Source organism: Otolemur garnettii, unplaced genomic scaffold (genome assembly GCF_000181295.1).
Source record: "Otolemur garnettii isolate 467f Iridium unplaced genomic scaffold, OtoGar3 scaffold00003, whole genome shotgun sequence".
Taxonomy (NCBI): Eukaryota; Metazoa; Chordata; class Mammalia; order Primates; family Galagidae; genus Otolemur; species Otolemur garnettii.
Genome location: NW_003852398.1, coordinates 43,071,354 through 43,086,303, shown reverse-complemented (window position 1 = coordinate 43,086,303; position 14,950 = coordinate 43,071,354). Strand labels below are relative to the sequence as shown.

Below are 14,950 nucleotides of genomic sequence, written 5' to 3'. Positions count from 1 at the left end.
AGGCGCCCACCACAACACCCGGCTATTTTTTGGTTGCAGCCATCATTGTTGTTTGGCGGGTCCGGGCTGGGGATCCGAACCTGCCACCTTAGGTGTACGTGGCTGGCGCCTTAGCCGGTTGAGCTATAGGCGCCAAGCCATCTTTGTCTTTCTTAACTAACGTTGCTTTGAATCTGCTTGTGTCTGAGAGTAAGACTTAACCCCTCCTTTCTTCTGATTTCCATTTCCTTGAAACACTGTTTTCCATCCCCTCACACTGAGTCTTGATTTCTTTCAGGGCAAGGTGTGCCTCCTGGAGACAGCATATGGATGGCTTGTGTTCTGTTTTGTTTTGTTTTTTGAGACTAAGTCTCAAGCTGTCACCCTGGGTACAGTGCCCTGGCATCATAGCTTACAGCAACTAACTCTTGGGCCCAAGCGACCCTCTTGTCTCAGGTTTATTTTTCTTTTCTTTTTATTTTTGTTAAGAGACGAGTCTCACTTTATCACCCTCAGTAGAGTGCCATGGTGTCACAGCGCACAGCGACCTCCAACTCCTGGGCTTAGGCAATTCTCTTGCCTCAGCCTCCTGATCAGCTGAGACTACAGGCACCTGCCAGGATGCCTAGCTATTTTTTTGTTGCAGTTTGACGAAGGCTAGGTTCAAACCCGCCACCCTTGGTATATGGGGTCAGCATTCTAACCACTAAGCAACAGGCACTACCCTTGCCTCAGGTTTTCTATTTTTAGTAGAGATGGAGTCTCACTTTGGCTCAGACTGGTATTGAACTCCTGAGCTCAAGCAATCCACCCACCTCAGCCTCCCAGAGTGTTAGGATTACAGGTGTGAGCCATCACGCCTGGTGGCTTGTGTTTTTTTTATCCAATCAGCCAACCTGTGCCACTTCAGTGTGGAATTCAGTCCATTGATATTTATTCAGAGTATCAATAAGTGTGGTGGAATTCTATTCATCTTATTATGACATTTTTTTTTATTTGATTTTGTTCTTTGTGCCATTGTGAAAGCTAAGCTCTGGCCTTTAGCTTCTAGGTGTTTAATTTTGTGGTGATCCATCATGATATTCAGAATTGAGAATTGGCTGATGTTCAGAATTGAGAATTGGTCTAAGTATTTCCTGTAGAGCTGGTCTTGTTATGATTAATTTCCTCAGTGCTTGTATATCTGCAAAAGATTTGATTTCTCCATCAATTTTGAAGCTAAGTTTAGCAGGATACAGGATTCTGAGCTGAAAATTATTTTGTTTAAGGATGTTGAAGATGACTATGCTCTTCTGGCTTGGAAAGTTTCAGTTGAAAAGTCTGTCATCCTGCAGCGGCGCCTGTGGCTCAGTGGGTAGGGTGCTAGCCCTATATACCAAGGGTGGCGGGTTCAAACCTGGCCCTGGCGAGCTAAAACAGCAATGGGAATTAACAAAAAATAGCCAGGTGCTATTGCAGGTGCCTGTAGTCCCAGCTACTTGGGAGGTTGAGGCAAGAGAACTGCTTAAACCTAAGAGTTAGAGGTTACTGTGAGCTGTGACGCTATGGCACTCTACCAAAGGTGACAAAGTGAGACTCTATCTCAAAAAAAAAAAAAGAAAAGTCTGTCATCCTAATGGCTCTGCCCTTGTAGATTAACTGGTGCTTATTCCTAGCTGCTTGTAGAATTTTCTTCTTCATCTTGACTTTGGACAGGTTCATTACAATGTGCCTTGGAGAGGCTCTGTTTGAGTTGAGACAGCGCAGGGTTCAATATCCATCTGAAAGGAATGTGTCAGGATCCTTACTAAAACTTGGAAAATTTTCATTTATGATAGACTCCAGTAGGGCTTCCATACCTTTGGGACAATCTTCTTCCCCTTCAGGGATTCCTATTATCTGTATTTTGAACGCTTCATGACTTCTTACAATTCTCTAAGCACCTGCTCTGCTTTCTCTCTCTTCTTTTCTGACTCAGTAACTACCTGTGTTAACTCAAAGACTTTATCCTCTAACTCTGATATTCTTTCTTCTCCATGGTCTAATCTATTTTTGATACTTTCTATAGCTTCTTTACATTCCCTGATTGTCTCCATTTCTTTAAGCTCATCCATATCTTTTCTATATTCTACATATCTCTTGTCTGACTTTTAGTTCTGTCTTTCCATTTTCTCTTCCAATTCCTTTATTGTCTACAATCACCCATATTTTAAATTCCCCTTCTGACAAATCCATCAATTCTTTTTGGGGTGGGAGAGGACAGAGTCTCACTATGTCACCCTTGGTAGAGTGCTGTGGCGTCACAGCTCACAGCAACCTCAAACTCTTGGGCTTAAGAAATTCTCCTGCCTCAGCCTCTCAAGTAGCTAGGACTACAGGTGCCCACCACAACGCCTGGCTACTGTTTTTCTTGTTGTTGCAGTTGTCATTGTTGTGTAGCCGGCCCGGGCCGGGTTCAAACCCACCATCCTCGGTGCATGTGGCTGACACTGTAACCACTGTGCTACTGGCACTGAGCCCCATTAATTCTTTATAGGAGGAGTTCTCTTTAAAAATTGCCTTGTGGTTCCTTTGGGGGAGTTGCTCTAATTTGGTTATTCATGGTGCCTGAATTTTTCTTTTGATTCCTCCTCATGTATGCTTTCTTCTTGTTCACTTCCTTGTACACCTTTTTCCTTCTCACTTCCTCCTTTGCTTCAAGTTACCTTGTCTCAGAGTTTAGGTGATGAAGAAGCCTCTTGCTATGGGGTCAGAAGGCAGAGAAGGGTTGGAGCAAACAAGGAGAAGCAAGAGGAAGGAAAAAAAAGGAATAAAAAAAGAAGGAAAGAGTAAGAGAAATGAAAAAGAAAGAAAAAAACAAAAGAAAAGAAAAGGGGGATCAGGGGGACTGACAGAAGAAAACTGAAGAACAGGAGAGAAGAAGGATAGGAAGGAAAGATGCGAGTGATAGAAGAAATGTTAGTGTTCAGCCCTGTGCTAACACCACAGCACCTCTACAGCTCAAAGGTTCTGAGGAGCTGTGCTGGGTGAGTTCCTCTAAATCAGGCACTCCTGACCAGCCTGAACACATCTGGACTCTTCCTCTGCCCAAAATTAGGAAGAGAAGAAAAAGAACAAACACAGAAGACAGGAAAGGAAACGTGAGTATAGATAAAGAAAGAAAAAAAGAGAGAGAGAGAGACAAAAAAAAATGGAGAAATAGAAAAGTTCTGCAGCATGGTCTTCCTAATACTTTCTTCCTAGGGCCAACATAAAGAGTTCCTCTGGCCTACTTGAGCCAAATTACTGCTGTGGTCTACCCGCCAGACTACAACTGTGTTGCACTCACCCTCAGCAAAGAAAAGGTGGAGAAACAAGAAGAATCAAAAAATAAAATAAAGATAAAAAGTAAATTTAGAAAAAGTAGGGTAAGAAAAAATATTGAAAAACAAGAATAGACAAAGGAAATTAAATGTACCATTGAATCAAATAAAGGAAGGGAAGGGAAAAGGAATGAAGAAAGAAAAGAGAGTCAACAGTCCAAGAAGGAAACAAGAAAAAAAGGGGGGGGGAATCTTAGCTAATGCAGAAGCACAATATGTGGGAAAGATTGTAAGAGTAGAAGAGTCTCTGTTATCTGAGAGAATGTTGAGGAGTGAAGTAGGGAAAGAGATCAGATTAAGCTAAGGTTCTTCAATCAACAAAAAGAAAAAGAGAAAAAAAATAAAGAAGGCCTTGCTCTTATTGAATGTAAAAAGTGGAGTTAGGGAAAAGAGCCAACTGGAGGACTTAGCAAAACACAAGACACACAAACAAACAAACAAACAAACAAAAAAGCTCAAATTGCCTGATGTAAGCAATCTCAGCAACCATAAGAGGTAGAAGAGAGAAAGAAAAAATTTTTAACTACTCCTACAAGAAAGAAAAAAATATATAAAAAGGCAACAAAAAAATTACATAAACACATATATATGCCATCGGGATCAAATTTAGTAGGAATATACTTATTTTGCAATATACTTTCTGCACACCAGGTGGCGCCATGAGTGGTTCCCAGGCTTTTACCAGTTTCCCAGCTTAGACTGTTCTTGATGGTCTCGCATTTAACGGGTTGGCACTCAAGTCCCTGCCCAGCTGTGATTTCACAGATCTCAAAAAATCTTCAGAGGCAGGTTTCACAAATTCCTTCCAGTTCCCATGGAATGCGGGATATCCTGGGCCTGTTCAGAATGTAGGACAACTCCCCACAGGTGGAACTCAGACCACAGTACTTGGCCTACAGAAAGAGGCCTGCACACACCTGTCTCACAGATTTTATAACAATGGCCGCCTGTTTCCCTGCATGAATGTCTCATCCCTACCAAAACACAGCAGAGCTGCTCCAGACAGCACCCCACGCTGGTCACCAAATTCTGCTCAAGAGTCCACACTTCAGGGTGCTGCCTATGGCTCAAAGGAGTAAGGCACAGGCCCCATATCCTGGAGGTGGCGGGTTCAAACCCAGCCCCGGCCAAAAACCACAAAAAAAAGAGTCCACACTTCACCAATCTTCCTTTGCAGGTTTTTTTTTTTGACCAGGGCTGGGTTTGAACCTACCACCTCCGGCATATGGGGCCAGCGCCCTACTCCTTTAAGCCGCAGGTGCTGCCCAACTTCACCAATCTTTCCACACAACACCTAGCTTCCCCAAGAACTGAAAACTGTAATGGGCTTCTGGGACCTCCCTGGGGGAGCTGGCTGGCAGAACCTTGCCTGGCAGTCTCTGCTGCCTGGGATTATACTCCAAGTCCAGTAATCTGCCACCTCACTGCACATCCCAAACTGCCACTCCACGAATATTTCACACCAGGTATGATCTAGCCCACTAGCTCTCACCTATTGTTCCAGGAGAGCTGAGTTAAAGGTCTTTTCCATCTGCCATCATGTTCCGCCCTGTTGGGTTTTTTTGTTTGTTTGTTTGTTTGTTTTGAGACAGAGTCTCACTGTGTCACCCTCAGTAGAGTGCAGTGACAACACAGCTCACAGCAACTTCTTACTCTTAGGCTTAATCAATTCTCTTGCCTCAGCCTCCGAAGTAGCTGGGACTACAGGCGCCCACCACAATGCCCAAGTATTTTTGTTGTTGTTGTTGTTGTCATTGTTGTTTAGCAGGCCCAGGCTAGGATCGAACCCACCAACCCCAGTGTATGTGGCCAGTGCTCTAACCACTGACCTATGGGTGCCAAGCCAGGGACAAATCTTGAAGACAGTATGCTAAGTGAAACAGGACAGACACAAAAAGACAAACACTGAATCATTCCATTTACATAAGATACTTAGGGTAGTAAAATTCATAGAAAGTAGAATGGTTGTTTCCAGGAACTAAGGAAAGGGAGGAATAGAGATATACTGTATAATAGGTACAAAGTTTCAGTTTTGCAAGATGAAAAATTTCTAGAGCTGGATGGTTACAGAACATAGTTAATGTTACAGAACTGTAGACTTAAAAATTGGTTAAAATGGCAAATTTTATATTACATATATTTTACCATAACTTTTAAAAAAGAAATTCTGATAAATGTTACAACATGGATAAACCTTGAAGACATTATGCTAAGTGTAATAAGCCAGTCACAAAAGGACAAACACTATGACTTTACTTACATAGTATATCTATAACCATCAAAGTCACAGAGACAGAAAGTAGAACAGTGGCTACCAGGAACTAATGGGGAAGGTAATGGGAGTTAGTATTTAACGGGTATAGAATTTCTGTTTGGGATGATGAACAAGTTCTGGAGATGAAGTGATGGCTGCACAACATGAATATATAATACTTAATGTCACTAAATTGTATATTTAAAAAATGGGTAAATGGTAAATCTTATGTATATTTTACCACATCAAAAAATGCAGGCAGCGCCTGTAGCTCAGTGGCTAGGGCACCGGCCACATGCACTGGTGGTGGCAGGTTCGAACCTGGCCCTGGCCTGCCAAACAGCAATGACAACAACAACAACAACAAAAAGTTAAAAAAAAAAAAAAGTCAGCAAAGCGAAGGTATGCACTCAACATTAGCATTGACTAAGAAACTAAAAATATTTAAAACATACTGGCTATAAATACCACCTAGTGGTCACATATGAAACACCAAACTTCATTACCTAAGTGAGAGTTCACTTACTGCTATTCCTCAATAATCTTACCCAAGTTTACTAAATCAGCACCTTTTCCAAACATTTGTAACACTGCCATCACTGGATTTCACCTCTAACCTATTCCGTTTCCATACACACTGCAAAGTTGCGATTTCAAAGTCCTCTGTTTATGTGGTATGAAAAAGAGCTCTATGCCCATCAGAAAGGGTTTGTCACTAGCAAGAGGATACAGGGAGTCACTGAGCACTTAATGATAACTGGGAGCTTCTCATCTTCATGAATAAGATATTCAAACTTTCTTTCTAGCATGATGCTGTTAGAAAAGAATTTCCAAAATAGAATCCCATGTTTAAATTTAAGTATGAAAGCATATTTTTAAGGCCACACAATGTATTTTCATTTACAACAAACTTGGTTTACCCAGGACTGTTCAGTATCTTTCTTTACTTCAAACATAGTGAACTGGTATTGATCATAAAGCCAGAACTCTGGTTTGTACCAGAGACAAATAAGCCAGAATTCTTATTCGGACAGAAACAAATAAGAATTACTTACTTAGGCTGGGTGTAGTGACTCACACCTGGGAAGCTGAGGCAGGTGGATTGCCTGAGCTTATGGGTTCAAGACCAGCCTGAGCAAAAGCAAGACCTCGTCTCTAAAATTAGCTGTTGTGGTAGGCACCGGTAGTCCCACCTACTCAGGAGGCTAAGGCGAGAGAATTACTTGAGCCTAGGAGTTTAAAGTTGTTGTGAGCTATGACACAACAGTACTTTATAGAGGGCAATAAAGTGATACTCTGTCTCAAAAAAAAAAAAATTACTTGGGCAGTGCCTGTGGCTCAGTAATTTGGGAATCAGCCCCACATACTCAGGATGGCGGATTTGAACCCGGCCCCAGTCAACCTACAACAAAAAAATAGCTGGGCATTGTGGCAGGCACCTGTAGTCCCAGCTACTTGGGAGGCTGAGGTAAGAGAATCACCTAAACCCAAGAGCTGGAGGTTGCTGTGAGCTGTGACGCCACAGCGCTCTACCAAGGGTGACAAAGTGAGACTATCTCTAAAAAAAAAATAAATATATAATTACTTAATAGGCAGACATGTGAAACCTATAAAAAATCATAGGACTAAGGATGGCAGTTTAAGTTAATTTTTCTAAAAACCACACATACCAATATTATGTAATTTAACTGAAGCTTAATATGAAAATACTAAAGTACTTAAGTACCAAGTTACTTTCCAGAAATATTCTTTTAACTATCAATATCAGAGGCATAAAAAAATTCCATTTAATAGGTGGTCTTCGTTAGGACATTTAGGGGTTAAACATATTTTTAGTCAATAGAAAGATTAATATTTTGAGAAAAACGTTACCTTCTTCGAGCTTTTTTTTCAGTTCTTCTATTTCTTTCTGAAACTGACGAAGCAGAGCATCCTTTGGATCTTCATTAATTCTAGCTTTATTTTTAATATTCTTAGCACGGTTAGCATACCGTAATGTACTGATAGTTTCATCATAATTGTAATCTGCTGGCCCAATATTTGCACACTGTCAAATTAGAAAAAAAATTTACACTTGATGCAGTTAAAATTAATACTGCCATTAAAAATATATTTTAAAAATTTTGGAGGTCAGGTACATTGGCTCATGACTCTAATCCCAGCACTCTGGGAAGCTGAGGCAGGTGGATCCCTTGAGCTCAGGAGGTTGAAACTAGCCTGAGCAAAAAAGAGCAAGAGCCCATCTCTACTGAAAATAGAAAACTAGCCAGGCATTGTAGCAGGTACCTTTAGTCTCAGCTACTCAGGAGGCTGAGGCAAGATCACTCAAGCCCAAGAGTTTGAGGTTGCTGAGAGCTATGACACCACAGCACTCTACCCAGGGCAACTCTGTATCAAAAACAAAACAAAACAAAAAATATATACACATATGTAAATAAAAATTAAAATTAAAAAAAAATTTTGGAGCACATATGCACCCTGGCTTTCTTGAAAAAGAAAGTGTCAACCACGTGTTTCCAAATGACACTGCTGTGGGCTAATGCATACAATATATTACAGCAAGGACAGCCACACATTTTAAAAAGTAAAATAATCAATAGTTTTTAAAATGTTACACATGTCAATTATTGGCATAAATTAGAATCTTAAATTTGTCTGTTGTTTAACTATACCACCAATTAAGTCTTACCATCATGGTTTTTGAATTTCCTCCTAAAGAATCCTGAAGAAGACGTGTCAATTTAGAGTTACGATAAGGCACATGAGTGCTTTTTCCATCAACCAAGGCAGAAATTACATTACCAAGGGTGGAAAGTGAAAGATTGATTTTTGTAGCTTCCTTTAGGCGTTGTCCAGTAGCTCCAGTTTTTGCTTGTCTTTCTGAACCCTAGCAATAAGTAGAGATAAAAGTAAAGCTAAGATTAAAAAGTACAGAATATCCTACCCAAGGATTTAAAAAAAGTAACTCAACAATAAAAAGAAAATCTCATACATTATCTGAAATTCACATCAAAATAATACAGGAAGGTAAGAAGTAGGTAAGAGTAGATGAAGCAAGATTAGCCATGAGCTAATACTTCTTAAAGTTGTGTGATAGGTGCATAGGGGATCATTGTACTAGTCTATCTACTTTTGTATGCCTTTGAAATATTCCATAATAAATAATAAGTTAAACACACACAAGTAATAACTTAAAAATCATATGTAAATCACATCTTTTCACTTTAATTCTTAATAATTTATGAAATACAAGAGTATTCCTTAAGTAGTATCCTATTACTTACAGCAAGATCTACAAGGTGGAGCTTCCCCATCCTGACATGCATGTTCCCATCAACACCCTTCTCACTGCATTCTATAGTAATAGTAAAGATGGCGTGAGAACGGGAACTATGTTCATTCATATTAGTTGCACCAACAGAACCTTTAATAAAGAAAGGAAAGCATTTAGAAGTGTTATATAGAATGCTTTTTAAAATGATTAAATATCCAGAACACTCTAAGATGCCTAATTTAGTCACAGTCAGTGGCCAGAGAACATCGCCAAACCACAAAAACATGAATGTATATTTAGCTATTATATAAAATTTCTTATACTTTATGTTGATACCAAAATAACTGGTAATGTTTCTCATACTAAAGACATAATTTTAGCACTAAATAATTTCAATCCCAAGTATTACTGCCTAAAAATTAACTAATTTATACTAAAAAAATACATTGTTAAAATTTTGGGAAAATTATTGCTGATTCAGGTATGTCCAAAAAGAATTATGTTCTTGGCATCTAAACCACATGAATACATAGTACTTCTCTATGCAAACTTTGATTTTATAAGTTAAACATTAAAAGGGTATTCTTTTTTAGCATATAACTACATTAAAAACTAAAATCAGATAACTAGAATGTAAATTGAACTGATAAGGAAAAGCCTAATGATGAAAAATAAATGAAAAATTAGTGAAAGAAAATACAAGGATTTGTGATTTGATATATACTTTTTGATTTTTAAATCAAATTATGAATTTTCCCCCAAAATATAGAGCCATTAAATTTGATACCACTTCAAATCTTCTGATCAGTAGTGATACACATACATATTTTCACAGAGTATTTGGTCCTCGTTTATCCACTTAACATTTGTTTTCCACTTAACATTATTTCCACTTAACATTATTTCCTATGTGTAGTTCCATGTTAGAACAACTTAAAAAATATTACTGAAAATTTTTTTTCTATTCCCTTACTGTAAAATATTTGGGATGGTTTGTTATTTATGACTCTCATAAGTGACAGTAAGCATCTTTCAAAAGCTCCCTTCTTTCTCTTTGGGGTTATTTCCATGGAACATACTTTCCAAACTAAAATTATGAGGCCAAAGGACAGGAACAATTCCATAGGTATGCTGATTATCCCACCACACTGTTGGCAGTGTTTTTCAATTTGTTTATTTATTTATTTATTTATTTGAGACAGAGCCTCAAGCTGTCCCCCTGGGTAGAGTGCCGTGGCATTACAGCTCACAGCAACCTCCAACTCCTGGGCTCAAGCGAGTTTTCTGCCTCTGCCTCCCAAGTAGCTGGGACCACAGGCGCCCGCAACAACGTCAGGCTATTTTTTGGTTGCAGCCATCATTGTTGTTTGGCAGGCCCGGGCTGGGGATTCGAACCCACCACCTTGGGTGTACATGGCCGGCGACTTAGCCACTTGAGCCACAGGTGCTGAGCCGTGTTTTTCAATTTGAAATGAGAAAGAAAATTTTTTGAAAAACACATACTCAATATTTTAATACCTGTTGTTTTTGTAATGTAAGAATGCTATTTATGATTGTGATTTTACTGTATTTCTAGTTGTAAAAAATAAAACAATGTAATGCCGCTTAAAGTGACTTACGTTCAACTTCACAATCCCTGGGAGGAAACAGCTAATAGCAACCAAATAGACCCAATATTCTAATTTACTAACACATCACATAATGAAAACAAAAATGTTGTAAAAGCACCTTTACAATATTTATTTTGAAAAAAGAAAAGCAAATGTTCATTTTTTCAAAGGGCATGAAAAAAATTTGTCCTATAAATACGCCCGTGTATGTATAAACTCATTTACTGTAGTATTGCTCATAATAGCAAGTTTGAAAACAACCCTAAAGTACATCAATAAAAGATTAATAAATAATGATATATCTATCCAATGAAATACTATATAATTATTTTCAAATGTTTAGACATGTGCTAATACATGTTCATGTGAAATGATCTCCAAGATAATATTATTGAGTGAATAAAAGTATGCTGTTATCTGACTAAAAAAGAAAGAAGACAAGCATGCTCTCCCTAAAAATAGAAACACACATGCCTGTGCACATACAGACAGTTTATCAGGGAGTGTATCTTCTGTGAATAACATCCATATCTATTGCTTATTTTTCTCAGATTTGGTCTTTTTCTTATTAGTCTCTCTCTGTCTTTCTGTTAGTTTATAAGAATGTAATGACTTTTCAAATTTTTTCTTTAATTTCCTTGAGTTTGATAAATCAATAGTCAAGTCATAAAGTTTCAAAGATTTCATTTCCTATCTTTTACTTTTAATTTCTAATTACTATTAATAACATTACTTGTACTAGTCCAAGAACATGTATATATTAGTTATTGATTGAATTTCTTACTCTTTAGATGAAAAACTTAGAAAAAAGTTACTAAAAACATGCAATTTTTAAAATTTATGCTGTTTTTTGGTCAGCAAAATGGAGGCAGTACAGTTCCTGGTTAATGCAGACTAATGGCATAGGTCTTAACACTCATTCTACCACTAAGTAGTTACATGAAGTCCTACTTTAGACAGATTACTCTAACTAAGTCTCAGTTTCTTCATTCCTAAAGTAGGAATTTTATAGCATCATAGTCTCTTGTGAGGATTAAAATAGATCATCCTTATAAAGTACTTAAGGCAACCACTTTCCACTCACTAAGTGCTTAATAAATGTTATCAATACTATTATAGTTAACAAGGAACAGCTATAGGAGAGTTTCAAGGATTAGCCTTATTCAAAAGAAACAAAATTTTGGTCAACATGGAAAACGATCTGTGATATTTTTCATTTATATATGCTTGCTACATAGTAAACAATCAAAGGGGAATGGTTTTCAAGAAATCTAAAAATCCAGTCTTTACAGGGCAAACCATCATACCAGTTTTGCTTTAAACCATCCGACGCAACACACAAGTGTTTAATCGCAATTAAGAAGGACACTTACGGTTTTTGTGGCCTAGTGTCATAATTCTATCCATATCATCAGCATTATTTACCACATAAGCTGATAAATCTTTGATATAAACTCCCACATCAGGTCTTTCTTTAACCTAAAAAAAAATAAGACTTTACATTTATATCAATAACTCTCATAAAATTTTTACTAAGCATTCACTATGTGTTAGACATTCTACTAGATGGTGGGATACAGTAATGAACAAGATAGATACAGTCCCTACACTCACAAAGGTGACAATCTAGAAGGAGAACATAAAAATGAATAATTATGCGCAAAAACTATTTTATTTCAGTTGTGATGATACCATAAAGAAAAAGTACAGGACGGTATGGGAATCTATTACAGAATACTGAGGTAGAAAAGTAAAGATAAGCTAAGTTTCCCCAAGATGATGTTTAAGCTAAAACTACAAGAAGAAATATGAGATAAATAGTCTGGGTTGTGGTAGGAGGAGGAGAGTATGTACAAGGATCCTGAAATTAGAAAAAACTAGGCACTTTCAAAATTAAAAAAACAAAACAAAAAAGACAGGATAGCTGGAGAGAACAGGAAATAGAGGGAAATAGGTAGAATATCTGGTTATAGAGACAGGCAGAGATAATTTAAGAATGGTTACTGCTTTTTTTTTTTTTTTTTTGAGATAGAGTCTTACTTTATTGACTTGCCCTCAGTCGAGTGCCATGGCATCACAGCTCAAAGTAACATCAAACTCTTGAGCTCAAGCAATCTTCTTGCCTTAGCTTCTCAGGTAACTGGGACTACAGGTGCCTGCCACAACGTCCAGCTGATTTTTAGAGACAGGGTCTTGCTCTTGCTCAGACTGGTCTCAAACTCATGAGTTCAAGCAATCCACCTGCCTCAGCCTCCCAGAGTGCTGGGATTACAGGCATGAGCCACAATGCCTGGCCTTGGTTACTGGTCTTTATGATAACAGTAATTTAGAGAATTTCAAGTAGCTGAGTGAAATAATCAGATCTACGATATCTATGTAAAAATATTATCTTTCTGTAAGTTACCTTATAAGAACTTTTACCAAATTTAAAGAATGCATTTAGTATGGTTTTACCTAAAATACAAGTGGCACTGAATATACAAAATTCACTATGGAGGGCCCAAGGAATCACCTCCACAAGCCAACAGAATGAAGTGAAACTGGAGCAGAAGTCTGTGGCTGCCAGGGGGAAGCCATTCCATGGGTATTAAGACCTCACAGACATAGAAGACAAAAAAACTTTGAAAAACAATTCCAGAGACAAAAGTCCACAAGAACAGACGTGACATTCTCTGTGATTATTTTCAATCTAGTTGGGATTTGTGTGTGTGTGTTTCATAAGATATATTTACAAATTAAGAAAAATCATCCTGGCTCAGCACCTGTAGCACAGTGGTTACTGCGTCAGCCACATACACCAAGGCTGGCGGGTTCAAACCCAGCCGGGGCCAGCTAAGCAACAATGAGAACTAAAACACAAAAATAGCCAGGCATTGTGGTGGGTGCATGTAGTCCCAGCTACTTGGGAGGCTGAGGCAAGAGAATCCCTTAAGCCCAAGAGTTGCTGTGAGCTGTGACACCACGGCGACATAGTGAGACTCTGTCTCAGAAAAAAAAAAAAAAGAAAGAAAAATCATTCTTTCTGTCATGGGATATAAATTAAGCGCCTATTTTATTAACAATGTGCTGCTCTCTATAACTATGGGTTTAAGACTGTGCCCTGAAAAGCTGTAGATGCCCGTGACAGTGGCACTGAGGAGGCCATGTGGAAGTTTAGGGTTCTTGAGGCCCAGACAAATTCTAGAAAGAACTTCACTTTCATGAAATTTGCACAATAAGCTTCCACATAGGTGGAAGTCTGATGAAAGTTGTTTATTAATTTTGGGGGGGTAGGGGCTTCATTGAGGGTACAAAGAATTAGGTTACACTGACTGCGGTTGTTAGGTAAAGTCCCTCTTGTAATGTCCTGCCCCCAAGAGGTACACCATACACTGTGACCCCCCCTTTACCCCTCTCCCCGATCCCTCATCCCCCATCCTACCCATTGTATTAGATCATCTACTGCCTTCATACTAGAATTGAGTACATTGGATTCTTGCTTTTCCATCCTGTGATGCTTCACTAAGAAGAATGTGTTCCACCTCCATCCAGGTTAATACAAAAGATGTAAAGTCTCCATGGTAAACATATACCACAGCTTGTTAATCCATTCCTGGGTTGGTGGGCATTTAGGCTGTTTCCATGTTTTGGCAATTGTAAATTAAACTTTAAGAAATGGTCTAGTGCAATTGTCCTTATGATAAAATGATTTTTTCTTCTGAGAGATGCCTAGTAATGGGATTGCAGGATCAAATGGGAGGTCTAGTTTGAGATCTTTGAGGATTCTCCATACTTCCTTCCAAAAAGGTTATATTAGTTTGCAGTCCCACCAGCAGTGTAAAAGTGTTCCCTTCTCTCCACATCCACACTAGCATTTGCAGCTTTGAGACTTTGTGATGTGGGCTATTCTCACTGGGGTTAGCTGATACGTCAGGGTGGCTTTGATTTGCATTTCTCTGATAATTAGGGATGATGAACATTTTTTCAAATGTTTGTTAGCCATTCATCTGTCTTCCTCAGAAAAGGTTCTGTTTATATCTCTTGCCCAGAGGTAGATGGGATTGTTTACTCTTTTTCTGTTGATTAATTTGAGTTCTCTATAGATTCTAGTTATCAACCCTTTGTCATATTGATACCCTACAAATATCTTTTCCCATTCCGAAGGTTGTCTTTTGCTTTATTTGTCGTGTCCTTAGCTGTGCAAAAGCTTTTCAGCTTAATTAAGTTCCATTTGTTAATTTTTGTTATTGCGAAAGGCTGCTGAACTAAAAAGGAGAACTACAGAACAATTTCACTAATGAATATCAATGCAAAAATACTCAACAACATCTTAGCTAATAGATTGCAGCTACTCATTAAAAAAATTATACATCACGATCAAGAACACTTCATCCAAGGGATGCAAGGTTGGTTTAACATATGCAAATCCGGCTCGGCGCCTATAGCTCAACCGGCTAAGGCGCCAGCCACGTACACCTAAGGTGGCGGGTTCGAATCCCCAGCCCGGACCCGC

General features: G+C 38.5%; 1 protein-coding gene across 1 annotated transcript in view; it reads right to left on the bottom strand.

Moving 5' to 3' along the window:
• Positions 1-14,950, bottom strand: part of KIF3A (kinesin family member 3A) — a 53,457-nt gene that overhangs the window by 20,200 nt on the left and 18,307 nt on the right. The window contains exons 5-8 of the mRNA XM_003782204.3: positions 11,832-11,937; positions 8,859-8,998; positions 8,264-8,461; positions 7,447-7,621 (exon numbers count right to left, since the gene is read on the bottom strand). Coding sequence (XP_003782252.1) covers positions 7,447-7,621; positions 8,264-8,461; positions 8,859-8,998; positions 11,832-11,937 — 619 coding nt within the window. The remainder of the gene's footprint in view (positions 1-7,446; positions 7,622-8,263; positions 8,462-8,858; positions 8,999-11,831; positions 11,938-14,950) is intronic.